At 46.6% G+C, this 20,881-nt stretch overlaps 1 protein-coding gene across 1 annotated transcript in view; it reads right to left on the bottom strand.

Moving 5' to 3' along the window:
- The window catches only part of DNAJB11 (DnaJ heat shock protein family (Hsp40) member B11), a 183,018-nt gene that overhangs the window by 15,175 nt on the left and 146,962 nt on the right, over window positions 1-20,881 (bottom strand). Inside the window, exon 8 of the mRNA XM_086955452.1 lies at window positions 14,972-15,083. Within this exon, the coding sequence (XP_086811578.1) occupies window positions 14,972-15,083 (112 nt within the window). The remainder of the gene's footprint in view (window positions 1-14,971; window positions 15,084-20,881) is intronic.

Below are 20,881 nucleotides of genomic sequence, written 5' to 3'. Positions count from 1 at the left end.
ACACCATGTGCCCATTTTGGTCGGAACATCAGCTATGGCCATGGGTCCAGGGGCTTCTGATTCAACTACTGTCATTGTATTCGCATCTTTACCACTGTAAGTGAATACACCAACACATTCGCTGTCAGTTTTCCCAGGTCCTACACCTCGATCCACCCATCTACAATGTGTTCCTTCAGTTGCCTTTCCCTGCCTCAATCTTATGTTCTCAGCGGGAGGGACGGAATTAGCCCAAAAATAGCTAGGTCCCAGTCAGTCCACCCCCTCTAAACCTTGAAGCATTCCAAAACGATTAAGCGTAGAAATGCAGAACTCGTTTCTCTTTGCAGTAGTAAACCCTCTTGGCTGCATTCCATTGACATTTGACAGAGCATGAGACGGGGCAAAAAAAGAGGATGGATAAAGTAACTCAGGTCAAGACTTTGAATACCGCCATTACCTCTTTGATCTTGCCAATCACAAACATACCTTACCACCCATCTATCTCTGAAGTTCACTGTAATACAGTCACCTGTTAAGTCATTTGTTCTGTGGCCTATCCAACTCAACCTTCGCACCAATAAGATTTCTGAATGAAGGTTGCCCGGGAGTAGTCTGTTTTTGTTCAGCCAGAAGATGACCTTATTTTTAACTCACTATGGGTTTCTATTTTGCCGGTGTTCAACTCAGGCACACCTACCAGTATAACCGTATATGGGGCCGAGTCAGGCGGTAAGTCAATGCGTCGGTGGATAATTTTTTGTTTGTCAGGACTTGTAATTCCCTTTTCTATGTATGTAGTTTTCCCACCCAGCTCCAGTACCACAAAGTCCTTTCTACCCCCCCCCCCCACTCTCTTTCGTCCCCTCCCCTACCATATACTTTGCCCATTTAGCCTCTTGGCTATTCTCGTTTTGTGGCCTATTCAATATGGTTAGTGTTAAGGGAGCTGTTCCAGGTACGGTGTTATCAATCGTGTCTCCTGTTCTAATTTGCGGTACAGGGCCATGGTTCGGCATGCTAACAGCGAGTTTTTCCAATATATGTGAGCTAGCTGTGGCAACCTGTTCTAACTTCCCTAATTTATCCGTTAAGACCTTTATGCTTTCCAACAAAGGCAAAGTTAGGGATTTCATTATTTGCTCTACTTATTCCAAAAGGCCTTCAGGAATTTGAGCCAATAAAGGCCATGTCTGGGACGGCTGTGCAATGTGAGTATTTGGGGCTAGAGTTGGTAATCGTGAAGTTGTACCAATTTGTAAGGGCTGAGTAGATGTAACTTGATTCCCCCCTTTTTTGATGTTTTAGATACTTTGGGGCATCTTCCCTTCTGTGAGCCTCCCCCACACTTCCTTTTACCGGTTGGATCGGGGCATGATAATTGTTTTTTGGGTTTCGAATTGTCTAAGGCTTTGGGGGTACTCGTTTCTACTGACCTATTTTCGACTCGTAAAGTGCTTTCTTTAGAGGTATTCAACGAGGCACAGACAACAGACCCAATGCTTACTTCCGCCAGAATGTCGCCATTACGTGTCTGAGTGAATGGCTGTTCTGGTGTGATAGCTGTCATAATGGGACCTAATGACGATCGTTTAAATATAAGGGTTCTAATGATAAACGCCTTTCAGTGAGGGCGATTTCATGCTCCAGAACTACTGCAGCTCTCGTTATAAATTGGTCCAGGGTCCCAGTTACGGACCCCCCCAATAGGACCAAGTGCTGTCTTCCTCCCCTTGCCTGATCGTAGTGCCATTATTCCTAGATGTTGTAGTACTTTATCTTGCCAGACTTCTTTATGCACACAAAGTAATCAACAGCTTATAGAAACAGTGCAACTTATTCACAATACGAGGGCATGGCTTGGAGCTCGGCGAGAATGGCCGCACTGTAGTGCAGCTCCGCCAACCATCGTAACCTATGCTGAAATATCCTTGCCCTGATAGCGCCATTTGACGGTGCAGCCCGCGGTGGGGAATCGCAGACATCCTGGAGACGCCGGAGACTGCTTGACACTAGCAAAACAAGAGGCTGCTGTGAGAACCCGGGTCTTTGAGGTGCAGACCGAGACCTACAGAAAATGGCGGCGCTCGGATGATCCGAAAGACCGTCCGGAACCGAGGAGACATTGCGACAACTAGCAGGAGGCTTACGACACCACTGACGACTTCTCAGGGGCTCACCTTGCCGCAGTGAAAAGATAGCGCAGAAGTAGAAAGCGGGCGTTGGGAGCACCCGAGGCAGCGCGTCAGAGCACAGCGTAGGCCGCGGCTAGAATTAGAGCCACGGACACTGTCGCGGGCTCCCGAAGACTTGCCTGGGGCGATTTCTTGGACGGAACCCATACGCAGCAGAGAGGCGTCTGCCCCCCGAGGCTTCTGGAACTATTGTTGCTTACACGGTGAGCCGATCCTCCCCCTCCTTGCAGTGGGAACCAGTGCTCAATCTGAGGTGCAGAAGCTATAGACTAGATCTGGAAGGCACGAGGCAGTAGGGGACTGTGGAATAGTGGATAATCATGGCCAAGCACCAAGACGCTATGGCATACTGAGACCAGGACTGCCATCTATTTACTGCCGGGAACGAGGGAGAACAGATTAAACATTGTGCCAGTCAGGTTCTCCCCATCCCTCAATACGACGGTATATACACATTAAGGGAGGAGAGACGGGAAACGACTAACTAAGGGACATCATTTGAGCGTCCTCCCCCACACCCCCTCATCGCTGCATGCTGGGATCCAGAGAAGACACCTGTGGGGGATTGAGTGCGAGCGAAGCTGAGCGAGAGTGTGATACATGATAGAGGCACGTATTCCCGAGGAGCGCACAGATAGGAGGTATGAGACAGCTGTGCGGCCTGTAGATCGGGTGGCATACTGCAACAGGCGCCATTTTCAAACCGTCCATGTGGTGAATGTCTCGCTGAATGCGCGGTTTACCCAGCGCTGCGGACTTTACCCTTTGAAGGTGCATCCGGAGTCAACGAGGGACTTGGGCACTGAGTGAAGGACCGTGACTGGGCGTACGCCAGGCACCCCCGAATAAGGACAGTCATTGCACACACATATATATCTGGTGGCCAACCGACAGACAACATGGGGAAACCTGACAAGAATCAACCTCGCTTAACGTTTGAGCTGCGAAAGGGGGGAAAACCAGGACAGGCCCCGACATCGGACTCTGAACAGGACACAGCTGTGGCGTCTAATTCAACCCTTGAGAAATCCCTGGCGACTATACAGGCCAGCTTACAGGCTATAGATGGAAAGATTGAAGCGTTGAATGGCAGAAGGGATCAGTTCTCGTCGAAACTAGATAAGAACACGGTCCGTCTAAATGATGCTGAACAGCGGATCTCAGATGCGGAAGATGGACTACAACAAGTTGCTGATAAAACAAATGACATCACCAAGCTGCTGGCCGTAATACAGGCCAAGAATGAGGACATCGAAGCGCGATCCCGCTGCAACAACATCCGCGTACTGGGTCTGCCGGAATCCACAAATGTGGGGAGATTGGAAGATTACATGGAGGCGTTACTCCAGGAAATATGCGGCAAAGACGAACTATCCCTTTTATTCGCTGTTGAACGAGCACACAGATCTCTGGCAGCACGACCTCCTCCAGGGACATCTCCGAGGCCGATAATTGCCCGGCTACTAAATTTCCGAGATAGAGATACGATACTACATGTCGCTAGGCAAAAAGGCTCGATTACCTACCAAGGAAATACATTATCGTTCTACCCTGACTTTACGGTCACTGTCCCATCAGCACGCAAAGAATTCCAAAATGTCAAGAAACTTTTTTCGAAGGAACAGATACCTTACGCCATGTTATACCCAGCGCGGCTGCGCATTGGAACACTGGAGAACCTAACATTTTCACAAATCCTAAGCAGGCTATGGAGCACGCAAGACAACTGCGACGCCAACAGCAGCAACCCTCTGCATCACCCACATCGGACGTTGATGATTGAGTAGTAAGAGGGTCATGGGACTGGCTTCTGGTGGAATAAGTGTTGTATTACCTATGCACAGTTGAATGGGGGAGGGGGTAACTGGTCATAAATGCAAATGTCAGTCTAAAAGAAGTCGTGGGGCAGACTATATGTCGGGCGGGTATGGAACTGCCGAGATGTGCGAGATTAGAAGAAAACATGAGGCATCGATGGCTACCCTCCCTATAGATACCTGGGAGAGGATGTAGCCGTCACGACCCCCGATGGGTAATCCCCGATGGGACTTCTGGTTCACTAAGTTACTGTTATGCAGGGAGTTAAAAGGGGGACATGTCTTTAGCGATTGGGGTGTGCTGAAGTGGGAGGTGGGAGGGTGTTTTGTACTGTTACAGATCAAGGGCACTGGGTTCTATACACGATGCAACACAACTGTACTGCAGCTGGATGCAATTAAATGCGAACAAGAAAGCTGAACATAATACCACACATTTATATCCACCATGACAGGAACCACATATAATGCTATCACGTGGAATGTACGCGTACTCAATACTCCACAAAAGACACAACAGGTACTAGCGCAGTTGGACCGACACAAGGCCACAATAGCACTGTTACAGGAGACTCACCTGACTAACCTATCGGAGGATAAGGCAGCTAGGAAGTGGGAGTCATACAGACTTGCACCGTCCTACTCCTCATACGCGAGGGGAGTTCTAATTTTAATAAAGAAGGGGGTGATCTTTCAGGCGCTAGACTCACGCACAGATGAGGAAGGCCATTGGGCAATGGTACTTGGGAAATTGGGACACGTTATGGTGATGATTGTAAGCTTCTACGGTCCAGTAGTTGATGATACAACAGCATATTTGAATATGTACAAAACATTACGCACTTGGCCTGACACAGCACTCCTTGGAGGGCGGGATCTAAATACACACCTAGATCCTAAATTAGACAAATCAAACCCACAGGGGCTAGGATGGTCAGAGTTGCTGATTGTGTTAAGGACGGAATGCTAGAGTTTGGACTAGTAGATGTTTGGCGGCACAGACATTCGAAGATACTAGCGGGCACACATATCACACCAGCAACGAATGGGTGGTCCAGACTAGACTACTGGTTGGTTAGTGAGGGAGCAAACGGATGGGTGACAGATGTTCGACCACTGCCCAGAACACTATCAGATCATAATCCAGTAATCCTTACAACGATGTTTCCTCAGAATCCGCGGAAAGCGTTCACATGGAGGTTCAGAGCAGAGGCGTTGTTAGATCCAATATTTGCGGGCACGCTTAGGACTGCAATTGTACAATATTTCGAGACGAATGGGGGGACAGTAGACAGTCATGAAGTATTATGGGAAGCCTTTAAGGTAACGATAAGAGGAACCTGTATTAGCACGTCAGCGGGAATCTTAAAGGATATACGAAATAGACTGTGCATGTTGGAGAAGAAGCTGAGCGAACTTGAAGCGCAATATGAGAGTGGACCCTCTAAATATATATTATCAAGCACACACGAGCTCATTGATGAGTATAACGAGTTGGCAGAGACGGAGGTGAAATATTTATCTAAACGGCAGGTGGCCAGGAGATATGGGGAAGGCGGGCGACTGAGCAGGTCACTAGTGGGTAGGCTACAGTGCAGGGCTGCTCAGCTTTCATTTGAACGGATCGTAGATAACACTGGACAGACACACTACTCCCCCATGGCCATAGTGGAGCAGTTCTGTCACTTTTATAGCTTGCTCTACACTTCTAGCGGCGGGTCTGGCGAGAAGGAGCTAAACACATACCTGGAGGACATTGCCTGCGCATGGCTTTCCGATGTACACAGGAAGTATCCTAGTTTACCATTAGACGTGGAGGACGTGATAGGAGCTATAAAATCACTCCCGAATGGGAAGGCACCAGGACCTGACGGTTTAACTGCAGAATTTTACAAGGCGCATGCTGAAATTCTTGCACCTCACATTCTGGCAATGTATGCAGAGGCTTACGAGACGGGCAAGCTTCCCCCTTCTTTACAGCAGGCAATGATTATCACTCTATTGAAAAAAGACAAACCTCTGGATAGTTGCGAATCATATCGTCCGTTATCACTTAATAATCTAGATGCCAAAATTCTAGCGAAGATATTAGCTACGAAGCTGCAGCCGTTAATGCCCCTCCTGGTCCTACCTGACCAAGTGGGGTTCATCCCTGACCGCTCCACATCTCTTAATTTACGCACCATCTTTGCTATGCTACACATATTAAATCCAGAGCTACAGGCCGTTGCAGTACTTTTAGATGCCGCAAAGGCATTCGACTCCATAGAGTGGCGCTACATGATACATATATTGTTTAAGATGGGGTTCCCCCCAATGTTCATATACTGGGTCCAGCTACTGTACACGGAACCGTCTGCCAGGGTTAGGATAGGAGGAGATAAGTCTGAGCCGTTTGACATAGAGAGAGGTACACGTCAGGGATGCCCCTTATCCCCGCTCTTATTTGCCATTGTGCTCGAACCCCTGGCGTGTAAAATTCGACAGCTACACAGAGCGGCGGCGCTTAACTTTAACAATAGGCCGGTGGGAATATCTCTATACGCGGACGATATGGTCCTGTATGTTCGAGAACCGCCCAGATATTTATCTCCTCTCCTTCGAGAATATGTTAAGATCAGTCTGCACTCTGGCCTCCACATAAACTGGAGTAAGTCTGTGATCATCCCGCTAACTGCTATAACCACGCCTTCAATTGTTGAGTATCCCCTAGTATGGTCCGATGGTCCTGTAAAATATTTGGGTGTGTGGCTACACAGAGATCCGGAGGTGTTATTTACCGAATATTACGGCGCAGCCTATGCATCCCTAGTAACACAAGTAGACAGATGAATGGGCTTACCATTGTCACTGGCGGATAGAATAGCCATCATCAAGATGGTAATACTACCTAAGTTTCTATACCTGTTTTGCAATGACCCAGTCCCGCTGACGACACACTTTTTTAAAACAGTTCAAACAGTTATTGCGACTAGTATGGGGCGCCAAGCAACCGAGGATAAGATGGCGCACACTGATATTTCCATATGAGGAAGGAGGGTTCAAAGCATCAGACATATATGTTTATTACTTATGTTGTCAAGCTCAATACGCGTACTACTGGTTTAAACCTCACGCATTTACATACGGAACCCGGGAAAGACCTATCTTATATTAGCAACCCAACACTCCTATTTCAATTTGCCTGTTACAGACTAAGGCGGGCGGTTAAGGATCACTATGCTAGCTTCCCTGCAGAACCGGAGACATCATCGGCGCTCCAGCTGATAATTACCGCTCCCACAAAGAAAAAATTGATCACCAGACTGTACAAGGCCGTTCAAAATGATGAACCACATGTTGTAGACACTAGCTTAGTGCGGTGGAACGATTTGTTAGACGCCCCCCTTAACAGAGGGAGAGTGGGCGCAAATATGCTCTATAACAGGGAGGTTGACACCTAACAGTAACCTGCGAATAATCCATCTTAAATTTATATATCAGTCATACCACACTCCTCACAGGTTATGGAGAATAGGACTGCGAGACACGGGGAGGTGCAGCCGATGTAGATCAGACCCTGCTGGCTTTATACATCTGGCTTGGGAATGTGGCCCTGCGCATACATATTGGGACAAGGTATTATCTATTCTTGCAAAAATGACAGGTATTGTGCTGCAAAATGGCCTCGCGTTGTGCCTGCTGGGACATGCTCCTCAGCTGAAAGGTGTACTGGGGAGATTCATATAAGTGGCCTTACTGCTGGCAAAGAGAAGAATGCTGTTCACATGGGACAGCAGAAGGTGCCCTAAATCTGAAGGGTGGTTGAAAGACATGATGTACTGTAGGGACCAACTGGAGGCATATGCAGAAGAACTTCCCACTTCGTCTAAGCCTAGAGACATTTGGGCCCCGTTACGGGAATACTTGCTGGCCTGCAATGAGGTACATTCTGAGGGTGAATTGTAAATGTATATGATGTAGGGGGAAGGCGCAAAAAGTACTACCGCACTACGATTTTAATATAGGTGGTCCAACTGTATGATATGACGCATGGTGGCTAGCTTGAGAGTTTATGACGGATGTAATGCACTGTTCGGGGCAGGATCAGAGTGCCCTATCTCTGCGTTTTCCTTTTGTTGCAGTTTACTGAATGTTATTCATTTGCTAAATGAAGATGTGACATGATATGCCATAACTTACTTTGACGACAAAATTAGGAGGTGGCCCAGCCCAGCCTCCGTCGGTCTACGACGGGCCTGCCCTTGGCCCGGGCTTCACCCGTCCACGCCCCGCGTAGCGGGGGCAGCGAGCCGCTATATGGCGCGTGGGGGCGGAGCAAGCAGGCACAGGTGTGGGCAATGCAGGGGCTCCTGGTCTCTGTAGTTCTTACCCTCAGCGCTAGCAGTCCCAAACAGCAAGTCCACGGCTACGAGCAGCAGCCGCGAAGCGGGGCTACGAGCCGCTATATGGCGCGTGGGGGCAGAGCAAGCATGCACAGGCGTGGGCAATGCAGGGGCTCCTGGTCTCTGTAGTTCTTCCCCTCAGCTCTAGCAGTCCCAAGCAGCAAGTCCGTGGCTGTCATCAGTCAGTTCAGGGATGCCATCCTGCCATGCCTTCCTAGTTCTATGGACGGTTGTGGTGTGGCAAGAGTAGTTAGTGTTTGGTACACCTGCCTTATTTTGTGAGCGCCCAGGTCCCCCATAAGGAGGCGGCCTAAATTCAGGAAGATCATCTACATGTTGAATCGCTGGAGTGAGCACGTGGCAAAACTGGAGGTATTTATAGAATTGGGTTTTATGAAGTTGGAACTCTTCCTCAAGTTGCTGGAAAGATTTTAACTTTGTGCCTCGCATGACATCTCCTAGGTGGAGATGCCAATGAGATCCCGCTTGCGGGACCTCCTCAAAGCTGTCACCTGGCGCAGGTAATTACCCTGCCATAATCGCGTAGCCATCCCATCAGCCAGACCATATATTTCCACAACCGAATCGGCGTTCTACTGGCGTGGGGCAGAGAATCAAGTTTCTGCGTGCTGTATAGCAACTGTAGGAGAGATGTCCCTGCCATTACTACGTGTTCTAGGGCATACACCGGGTCTGTCGGTGTATTGTACCATCAGTCATTTATGACCAGGAGATGAGAGGCCGAGTAATATAAGTATACATCAGCAGCAGCAAGGCCTCCACAGTATGTAGATTGGATACATATCTGCAGGGCCACTCTTACCACACCTCTGCCCCAGAGGAATTTATTAAGTATAGTATTTATTTGTGCGAACCAGGACCGCAGGATATAAAACGGAGAATTTTGGAGTCGATAAAGCACCCTGGGGAAAGAAACCATTTCGAAAATCGCTGAATGTCCATACAGAGAGATATGGAGGTCTCTTTCCAAAGCCGAACAAGAAGGGGATTGATATTTCTCATCCAGGATGTCCTGTGCCAAGGGGAAACATATACCCCCAAATATTGGAAGCCATCCGTAGCATGCCTAAGCTGAGACGCCCATGTACCTCTACCCTGCTGCCCGTAGACTGGGAATAACACAGATTTGGAAGGGTTGGTAAGGAGGCCGGTGGTTTGGCAAAAGACTCAAAGAATCTGTAAAATGCGCAGGCCCGATATCCATGGGTCAGTCATGAAAAATAAAACATCGTCTGCATATAATGCTATACGATCTGGTTGCGAATTGGGCCAGTCGAAACCCAGGAGCACCGGATCACGGTGAACCCATATCACCAGGGGTTCTAATGCCAAGGTGAATAGGAGCAGAGACAAGCGGCAACCCTGACGTGTGCCACGGCCAATGGGAAAAAGGGGAGAACACTGACCGGCCACACAGACCGAAGCCATAGGTTTAGTATACAGCAGGCGTACGTATGCCCGAAAATGCGGGCCAAAATTACTAGCCTCCAGAAACTGGAAAATATACTCCCAGCTCAAGGAATCAAAGGCCTTATCTGTATCTGCAAGGAGTATGGCGGCGGCACGTGGGGCTCAGGGGCCAATGTCATAGCGTTATGGACCCGGCGAATATTATGGCAGATGGCTCAATGTGGCATAAAGCAGGATTGATCCAAGTGGACCAGCTCTTGAATGCAGGTCCGCAGTCGATCTGCTAAAAAATTCCCCAGGAATTTGGGTTAAAAATTAATTGGGTAAATACGGCGGTAGGAGGATGGCTTTTCTGGAGGACGGCCTGGTTTTAAAAAGATTAAAAAGAGAACTATCTCCACCGGACACCAGTCCCGGGGCAAAATTTGCCTGTCAAGGGCCTCAAGTATTGTGTCCAACATGTGTGGACCTAACGCAGACATATGAGAAAGGAGAAATTTCATGGGGCAGCCGTTGGGTCCCAGGGCCCAGCCGGGCTGCATTGCAGATAGCGCCGCTGTTAAGTCATCCACCGTGATGGGGGAATCCGAGTGATCCCGCATTTGATCCATCAATCTCGGGGGAGGTGGGGGAAATATCACAAAGAAATTCTGCTGAGGTCCTCCAAGAGCTGTTCCCCAGGTTTGTGGCGAAGTAATGTGCAAATTCGGTAACAACCGCTGCGGGGGATGAATGTAAAACACTGTTACTACCTCTAATGGTTGGGACCACAGCTGAGGTGTTACCTGCCTGACAAAGTCAATGTAACATTTTACTCAAATTGTCCCCCACTGGTATATTCGGGGTCGAGATGCCAACCATATTTCCTTAGCCTGGTCTATAAGGTGTTGGTGTAGCTGTTGTTGCGTGAGAGAGAGATTACGATAAAGGGTAGGACTCGGGTCTGATGTGTAATGCGGCTCGAGCAATGTACATTGATCTTCCAGCTCCGTCCTCTGGGCAGAGCGCTTATGCTTGTCGTTTGTCCTGTAACTAATGTCCACCCCATGGAGTGTAGCCTTGCATGCCTCCCATAGGGCCTCCATGGTTGGAGCAGAGTCAATGTTCAGTAAGATACTCTTTAAGTGCGTCGGTCAGGCACTCTTGGTAGTCAGGATCTCGGAGGTGCCATGGGGACATTCGCCACCGAAACGGGGGCCTCAGTAATTGCAAGTGGAGTGTCGCCCTGACCAGGGAATGATCTGACAACCCTCTGGGGAGGTGGGAGACCTGGGAAAACCTATGGATATAGGTTTGTGGTGCAAATAAATAATCTAGGCGGGACATGGAGCGATGAACATATACGTCTAGTCTGTCTCAGCGTGATGGTATACTTGCCATAAATCTCCCCATCCCAACGAGCAACCACAATTTAGAAGTCGGGCTGAAAAACCTACACCGGTTCCACGGCTCCTATCAGTAGGTGCCATAGTGTCAATCCAGTCTCCTTCCAGAAAAGATAGGCCCTCTGGAAGTTTGCCTCACTGGCGAGTGATGTTGTCTACAAAAGTGTTTCCAAGAGGTGGGGGTGCATAAATACTGCCCAATTTCAGTGGCTCCCCATAGAGTGTACCCGTCAAAAGGACATATCGGCCTCCAGGATCTACCCAGTGTTTAATGTGAAGGTACAGAATACGGCGGTGAATCAGAATAGCTGTTCCACAAGAACCCCTGGTGAATCCTGCATGGTACACCTGTTGATACCCAAACCGGGCCAGGCATAGGGCCTTATTACCCAAAGGCGAGTCTCCTGCAAGAGAAGGATATCAGCTTCATAATGTTTGGCCTGTCTGAGAATGGTTCCTTGCTTTATTTTATTAAGCAGCCCTCGGACATTCCATGTTACTATGGTTAATTCAATCATGTGGGAAGATACTGGCTGGGCGGCCATATGTAAGGTATTGGAACCAGATATGCTAGCCTTGATAGTGGAGAGTGGGACATGTGTCTGCTTGTGTGAAGAAATAGAAAACTACGAAACTCTAACCCCAATAAACACCCTTCCCACCTATCCTCCCTCCCCCCTGATACTCCCTGGAAATCAGAGCATCTGTCGCGGTAGAGAACAGCCCAGGACCCTGAACGTACAGCCCGGAACCATCCCTCCAATGGATCCCAACAGCCCGTAGAACTTTAACAGTGGGGTACACGTGTCCGGGTCAGTTCAACCATAGTGGAACGCGTCCATCTCTATCCGGTGCCGGATAGACGGGTTAGTTTCGAACTGCTCCAAGTCAACTGCAGTCTACTGGTGACCAAGCTAGCGTTTAGTAATCAAGGCACGCGCTCAGGGCTGGATGATCGTGGTGTCAAACCAGAACAGTGTTGTGGCTTTGATTTCGTTCTACGTGGTCTATTCGTTTCTGAGCTTCTGGAGGAGTCAGATTTCAGCGACGGAGGGGAATGAGGTTTCCAATGCATCCGCTTGTCAGACCAAGCAAAGACCACTTCAGATGAGTCAAAGAAGTATGTCTTAGATTTATACACCACCCAGAGCCTGGCCGGATATAGCAGCATGTAGGAGACATTAAAATCGCATAGACACTTTTTTGCTGCTGTGAAGGACTGGTGGTGCTGCTGTACCAAGCGGTTATAGTACGGGAAGATCATTATGGGCTTGGAGTCAAAGATGAGTTTATCTCTGTTCGATCGTGCAAACTTCAACACTGCATCTCTGTCCGCATAATTGAGCAGCCTGGCGATAACCGTCCCCAGAGCCTACCCAGGAGGCGGCCTCCAAGTGAGTGCCCGATGAGCTCTCTGGACTACAAAGCACGTGGAGAGCAGTTCGGCAGGCAGCAGATCCTTCAGCCACGAGGTAAGGAAGGGGTTTACAGAGTTACCATGCAGCCTTCTAGAAAACCAACGTGCGCGGCCTTCTGTGTCCTCCACCCGATAAGCTAGTTCTTTAGATATGACCGTCAATTTATTGACACGCTGCTGGAGGGTCGTATCATTGTCTTCTACAGTGGACACTCCCGTCTCAGCTTCAGTGACCCGATCCACAGCTTTCTTCAGGTCTTGACGTAAGAAGGAGACTTCTGTGCCCACTGCGCCGATCTTGGCCTCCAGCATGTCTCTCGCCTCAGTGTTCATTATACAGTTTGAGCTAGTAATAACAGGTACTGGCTTAGAAAGCAGCAGTCTAGCACTGCCCAGAATGGAGACCATCCAGGGCAAATAAGTAGACATAACATTATAAAAATCAGAAATGCAGGAACATTGAGGAAATGAGCCACTTTTTTACTGCTTCCAAGAATTTTGGTGAAACTCAGTGTTGGCCATAACTTAAACTATACATATAAAGAAGCAGCAATTGAAAAAAAATCCACACACATTTAACCTTATTTATTTGAGCCATAAATAGACAAAGATAAAAGGCTGAGACTAAAACGTATAGGAGGTGAGAAAAAGAAAAAGGAAGTGCTTAAATCGCTCCCAGTAATTCCCATGACAAGGCCACTAATTATGTAGGCAAAATCTCTGAAACAGCATATAGTTAAGCAATAAGCAGAAATAATAATAAAGTAAAGTAGCTCAAGCAAAAAACTGTGATGCAGCTGTGTAAATAGAACATCATCTTTGTGGAGCCTGGAAGTATGTTACACTTAGATGACAGTAAAGGTAGAAGAAAGACAGCCTGGAGGGTGACTTGGTGAGTATGTGTAAATCGAGCGAGACAATGCACAGGATAGCAATCATTGGAATATAAACAAGATAAGGAGATTTCTTCAGAAATAACGAACTCTAACACAGATCAATTATCAAAAATCGGTCACACCAGCTCTTGGTTAAGAAACCTTTGTGCTCATTCATTAAAAAAACCTTCAAAATCTTGTAAAAACTTAGAGACCACTTCAGCTGAGAACAAGAATAAAAGATGTCTATCAAAAACACAATTTCCATACTCTAGCTAACAGAACACGGGCTGGACTGTCCTGGGGTGGAAAGCCTGATGCTGGAGAGAGCAAGCACATGAGGGACATAACATAACGTGACATGTGTATTTGTAAAGTGCACTTAACACCCGTGGGTCTCAAGGCGCTGAGTAACAGATGTTTATTTTTACCCAACTCAAACTCAATGGTATTCATTTTATCGACCTCAGATGGATGAAATGCTGAGTGGACCCCACCGGGATTTGAACCTGTGACCATGAGGTTGAACACAGACCCCTGCAGTGGATGCATTAGTCCACTAAGCAGACCCGGACACATCATTTGCCTCCCGGAGCAGATAATACCAGGTTAAAGTGTAAAGTACAAATATGAAAAAGCTGAAGAAAAACATGCTGCACAATGACTTGATAAGATAGGCGTGGGCTAGTCGTTTAATAGACCTGTCTAAAATGTTAAATTGGAAGATTCAAAATCCGATCAACAAGCCATACAAAACACAAAGGGGCTGATTATGACGTGTGTGGATACAACACCAATGGCACAACGGGGTCGGACCAACCGGCATCTGCCCCTGTTGTCTGCCTGCCATATTATGATGCGGCAGTCGGAGGCATCAGGTGGAGTGACCATACACAGTGCTTCAGACGGGCTCAAGGAGCCCGTCTGTGCGTCAAAACTCATTATAATCCCCTAATAACGGCGGAGTCAGGCTCGGCCTTGCCATCGGGATTATGATGAAACTTTCCAACAGCCTTTCCATATCAGTCTTTCCGGCATGGAAAGGCTACCAAGAAAATTCTTTGGAGGTCCCTAGCAGGCCCCCCTTTCCCACTGGCCCTCTGCTATGGGGCCTGGTGCCTGCCACAAGGTGCAGGGATGTTTGCAAACATCCATTCTACAATGGAAACTTGTGCTGTGGGCCTATTCCGCCAGCAGCACACGCTGCCAATGTACAATGGATGTTTGCATCTGCCCTATGGGCGGTCGCATCCTAATACTGCAGTCGGAATTGGCGACCGAAGGGAGGGGGGTTCCTCTCCGCAACGTCGGACCAACATCATAATAAGCCCCAGAGTGTTTTCTTGTTTTGAAAAAATAAAAAATAGGAGGCTTAAAACTGCAGCAAAACTATACATTTACAGGTATGTTACCACAATTAAGAGAAAAAATACATATTACTGCAAAAAACCTACAAGAGAATAAAAAATAGGATGGATCAATCTTACCTTGTGACCATCTAAGTGGACTATATCCATCTCGAAACCTATCAGAGACTCAACCAACGAGATCGTCACATTTGTGTATAGATCGTCCCCTCGTCGTTCAAATAATGGGTGCCTGTTCATTAACAAAGTATTTGATTATTAGCATAATTTAACAATTGAGACATATATTGTCAATTTCTTACATTTACATTAATGTTTTTGTGTGCTAGGTCATTTACAATTTGAGCCATTAACCAAAAACGATCTTAAGACAAAAATAACAGTTCATTCTATTTTGGTTGCTCAAATTGCTTGAAGTTTCCTCAATTTCAAAAGTAGCCATTCCTCTTACTTTTCTAGGTTTATGGATATGCACACCTTCTAATATCAACATTCTCTTACTAAGGGTTCAAGACAAGCATCAACTTATTCTTTCCAACAGACAAGATTACTTAGTTTCTTATGACCATTTAATAAAAAAGCTAAATTGACAAACATTGCGTTTCTGTCTAAAGGAAAGAAAATACAAAGCAGTGAAAAGAATATTTTTCTTTTGAAAACTAGTGATCATATTTCTAAAATTGCAATTTGCAGTATTTTTAATATGATTTTACTAGAGAGTCTCATATTTGTCACAGAGATTATTTTGTATTTTCTGAGTTCACATTTGCTTTTATATACAGACAGTGGTAGAACAGCTTTAAAATATAGACTTGGAGAACATATTTTTGTGAAGGAATTCCATTTCCACTGTTTCCAAAATCAATTTATCAACTAAATCCTTTTTTTTTGTAAAACAATAATTTATCAAACGTGGCCTTGGTCTGTTCAATGAATCAAAATCAGGACCTTTTCTTGGCTTCGTAAATAAAGAAACCGCTACCCATGGTGCAGGAATGGTTAAATAAAATGGTTGATCTTCTGATTTGAAAGAGGGAATATGTTTTAACATTGGAGCGACAGTAAATATTAACCAGAAATCATTTGGAGTGCAGATTGGTGTGCTAGAAAAGTGATGTCACTGTGGTAGGTTCCTCTTTCCATATTACCTTTTTGTTCTCTATAGGAAAGAACCCCTTTTTGGCCTGGTCTCCCCCACTTTTTGCCCGGCACGTGATTTCGCCTGAAAGTGCACTGGGTTCCTGCTAATTAGGTCCCCAGTGCCAGAGCGCTTTCCATAAACTATACAATTGTTCCCCCAATTGCAAAACCAATACCACCCTCTAAGTCCCTAGTAAACGGTTCCCTGGTACCTAGGGCCCCTAAGGGCTGCAGCACGATTTGTACCACCCTAAGGGATCCCTCATAAGCACATGCAAGACTGCCATTGGAGGCTGCGTGTCTTAGGGCAGACAGAAGTGAAAACACAACATGTCACACATCCCAGTGTGTCATGGCCCTTAACACTGCATGTAATATTTGTGAGCATCCCTTACAGCAGGCCTAACAGCCCTAAGGCAGTGTGCTAAATATTATGTGAGGGCATACCTGCACGAGCAGATATGTCACTGTACAGACCAGTCCTATTACTGCCAATACAAGTGACCAAGGAAGCCATTTAAAAAAAATGTGCTGGAGACTGGTGGAATCGAAATGTATGGCCCTGGGGAATGGGGTCCCCTGGAAACATTTGGGCTCGGGGAGGGGCAACACCTCCCCCTCCCCTAATATAACTATATTTGGCCCTGGGGTATGGGATCCCCAGGCTTCTTAATGCTTCTAGAGGGGAACCACATGGCCCCCTCTCCTATAATTAGATTTGTTCCAGAGGATGGTGTCCCAGAGGCCCTTTTGGGTAGGGCAAGTACCCCATCTGTTTGGCCTTGGGAGATGAGGTTCCTAGGGCCAATAGTGGCTTGGTGATGGGGCTGTGTGACCCCTTTCCCCAGAAGGCTGCTTGTGTGTGTGGGGTCATTTGTAGGGCCTGAACGCAGGCGGACAGCCGTGCACTGCATTAGCTTGCTTGCTTGCGGGGGGTTGGCCACAGGTGGTTGACTTTACACATGGTAATACAATATTTCTTTCCGTTAAAAAAATTAGAATTTAATGAAAAATCAATGGTAAAAGTGACGATATAGTTAAAAATTGTAATTCTATCTTAATTTATATATATTTTTTAAACTTAGAAATTCACTGAAAAAAAAACAAAGGTTAAAGCGATGTTATAGTAAGATGAAAATGTTAGTGACAATGTAATGTTTCGAACTAAAAAAAATAAATAAAAAAATAGAAATTCACCAGCCACAGGAACTGCTTATTAATTCACGTTTTACTTCACACAGGACATGTTCTATCACATCATTTATGACATCACTGAGGACATCTCAAATGACATCACTGATGATATGTAATCAAAATCTCATGAGTGATGCAATATGTGAGGTCAAAACAGTTCAAAACAGTAATGCTGTCACTGACCTATTCACCGAACTATAAAATCACTTTAACCTTTTGTTTTTTTGAGTGAAAATATACACACACAGTTTTAGAAAGTGGAGGGAACAAACAGAAAGGGAAAGGGCAGTGACGGTAAATAAACGGAGGAGCAGACGGGCGGGCACACACATGCACACAAAAAGTCAAACAAAACCAGATGGGAAGGGGAAGCAATTGAGGAGCATGGAAAGAGGGTTAATAGGGAGAAACACAGAGTGCGGGTTGGAGATTTCAGTCGGGGAGTGGCATAAGAGAGAGAGAGCAATAAACCACTTGCACTGTAAGAAGAGGGAGAATGTTAGGGATTTGGTGCAGAAGCTGAGGATGCTTGCATCCAAATTCCTTTGTTTTATGTGTTTGGATTCCTAACCTTCAGAGGGAAAGCCTGGAGGTGAGTCTAAGGTCCGCCGAAATATTGCTAACTTGGTTTTCCAAATGGATGGTCATATAGATCATGCAGAAGGATGAGATTTTGTTGCAGGCTGGGAAGGATAGCCAATTGAGTTGTATGTCTCTCTAGCCCTGCTTACATACTAAGGATATTTAAAATAGATTTGATTTTGATTGTATTTTTCGAGTTATGAATCACTATCACAAGAAACCAGTCTGTTGTAACCTTAATATGTGGGTGAACATCAGCAAATTTGAAAACTATATAAAACAAAAAAGGAAACTCACATGAACTTGGAGTGAACATTTTTTTTTTGCAAAATATATTCACCTGGAAGTTTATCCCAATTAAGTTTACCTATGAGAGCTATTACTTAACAGTACAAATCTTTATGTGCGTTATTGGCTTACCGGCTGTGCCTGATCCTGCCATTTAAACAAATAGGTAAACTTAACAGCCAGATAAAGCTTTATTCCTTCATTACTGAACAATTATATCAGCTGCCTAGATATGCCTAGGTCTAGGCCACATAACATACTCAATTTTAAACGACTTTGTCAAAAACGTACCCGAGTTTCTAGCGTAAAGTGGATATGCCAAGGAGTATGGAGTAGTTTCTTACCTGTAGCTCCAGTTCTGTAGTGGGGGTATCTCTGTTATACTCATAATCTAGTGAATAGTCCCGCCCATGTGCATGGACCCCGGAGCAATCAAAAATAATCTCTTAAGTCGTCCTCTTTGCAGTCCTGCATAGACACTTAAGAGAGAATTAAGACAAATAATGCAGCCTAACATATACAAGGCTACAAAGGCCACCACTTCATCTAAAAAGTGAAAAGGATAGCCCACCATGTCAGGTTTAACACTTTTTACCAAGTTTTCCTCACAGGGAAAACTCCCCTTCACCAAAATCCTTGAAATGATAGAGAGGTAGGGTTGGACAGACAAGCCCCCATAGGCTGCCATTATGTGTCTTGAAAAGGGATACTGTGCCTTTAAGGAACTCTCCAGAGACCCTCGGTATCCCAGGATGCACAGCCAAAGTCCTTTTACTTTCAGTTCTTTTTGAAGGTGTATAAAGCAAGGTCTGTAGCATACATTACAGTAACCATTTTCTCCATCGGGGAGGAGGGCGGCGCTTATGACTATAACAGAGATACCCCTACTACAGAACTGGAGTTACAGGTAAGAAACTACTCCTTCTGTAGTAGGGGATCTCTGTGTATAGTCATAATCTAGTGACTAGAATGGCAAGCCCATCCCAAAAACCAACCCAGCGGTGGAGAAAAACCGACAACACCACTACTGTGCAAACGAATTTCGCAGCGAAGCCTGCCCAACCTGAGCATCTGCTCTGGCATCAGAGTCCAGACAGTAATGCTTAGCAAAGGTGTGGACCGACTTCCAAGTGGCAGCCCTGCAGATCTCTGCAATGGGAACGTTACGAAGCAAAGCTGGTGTAGCTGCTTTGTCCCTGGTAGAATGAGCCTTAGGCTTACCTCCTAAGGTCCTGTTAGCCTTCTGTTAACATAACTGGATACAGGACACAATCCACCTAGAGATGAACTGTTTTGAGGTGGCAAGAACAGTCCTGACCGACCCATAATTGACAAATAATTGGTCTGACCTACGAATGTCCTTGGTCTTATCCAAGTAGAATTTCAACACCCTTCTGACATCCAGGGAATGTAGAGACCTTTCCGTTGTAGTGGAAGGATTCTGGAAAAACGTAGGTAAAGTTATGGCCTGATTGACATGGAAATCAGAAATCACCTTAGGAAGGAACTTAGGGCGAGTATGCATCACAATCTTAGCAGCATGAAATACAGTATAAGGTTCTTGACAACACAACGCCTGAATTTCACTCACCCTGCGGGCCGAAGTAATGGCCACAAGGAATGCCGCCTTCCATGACAAGTGCTGCAGAGAAGCCTTATTGATGGGTTCAAAAGGCTCCTTCATCAACCTGGACAGCACCACATTCAGCCCCCATGAAGGTGAAGGACACCGGATAGGAGGAAACACTTTCTTCAATCCTTCCAAAAAATCTTTAATCACAGGGATCTGGAAGAAGGACATCTGTGAAGGGCATTTCCCATATGCAGTCAATGCAGCGAGGTGAACCTTAATAGAGTGAAAATTAAGGCCAGACTGAGCCAAATGCAAAAGATATGGAAGGATGACATCTTCCTTGCAGGTTGTGGGATCATAGTCCTTGGAAGTGCACCAGATGCAGAACCTCTTCCATTTGTAGGCATAGGAAGTCCTCGTGGAAGGTCTGTTAGCTTCCTTAAGTATAGTCATGCAATCGTCAGGAAGATTCAAGTGTCCATATTGCACTATCTCAGGAGCCATGCCGCCAAACTCGACGATGAGAGGTTGGGGTGCACCATCTGCCCCCCGAACTTCGTGTGAAGGTCCGGCCGACATGGCAGCCTCATGTGGGGTAGGAGAGACCGGTGAAGTAGGTCCGTAAACCACCACTGTCGGGCCACTACGGAGCAATGAGGATCATCCGTGCTGTGGATTGAAACAACTTGATGAGTACCGCCGGAATCAGGGGAATGGGTGGAAAAGCGTACAGAAAGCTGTTCGACCAGCTGATCCATAACGTGTTCCCCAGAGTCCCCGGTTGGTAATACCTGGAGGCGAAGTCTCAGCATTTTCTGTTTTCGGCGGTGGCGAACAGGTCTACGTCCGGAGTGCCCCACCTGTCGAAGATGTCTCCTAGCACTTTGTCGTTTAGAACCCACTCGTGGTTTTCTTGCACCAGACTGCTGAGGGCGTCCGCCTGAGCATTCTGCACACCCGGCAGACGGGTAGCCGTTATCGTCAGTCCTCTGGCTAACAGCCAGTGCCAGATTGCCTGCGCTTCCTGTGACAGTGTGCTCGATCTCGATCCCCCCTGCTTGTTGAGGTAATACGTTGTGGTCGTATTGTCCGTCTGCACAAGCAAGGAGTTGGTCTGGAAGGACGGATGAAAGGCCTTCAGTGCCAAGTGGACAGCTCTGAGTTCCAGGAAATTGATGTGATACGTGGATTCCGTCAGGGACCACGTTCCCTGGATCTGTAGATGGTCTGAATGCGTGGAGAGAAGCATCCGT

This window comes from Lissotriton vulgaris, chromosome 2_1, assembly GCF_964263255.1.
Source record: "Lissotriton vulgaris chromosome 2_1, aLisVul1.2, whole genome shotgun sequence".
NCBI lineage: Eukaryota > Metazoa > Chordata > Amphibia > Caudata > Salamandridae > Lissotriton > Lissotriton vulgaris.
This window is presented reverse-complemented; position numbering and strand designations above follow the sequence as displayed.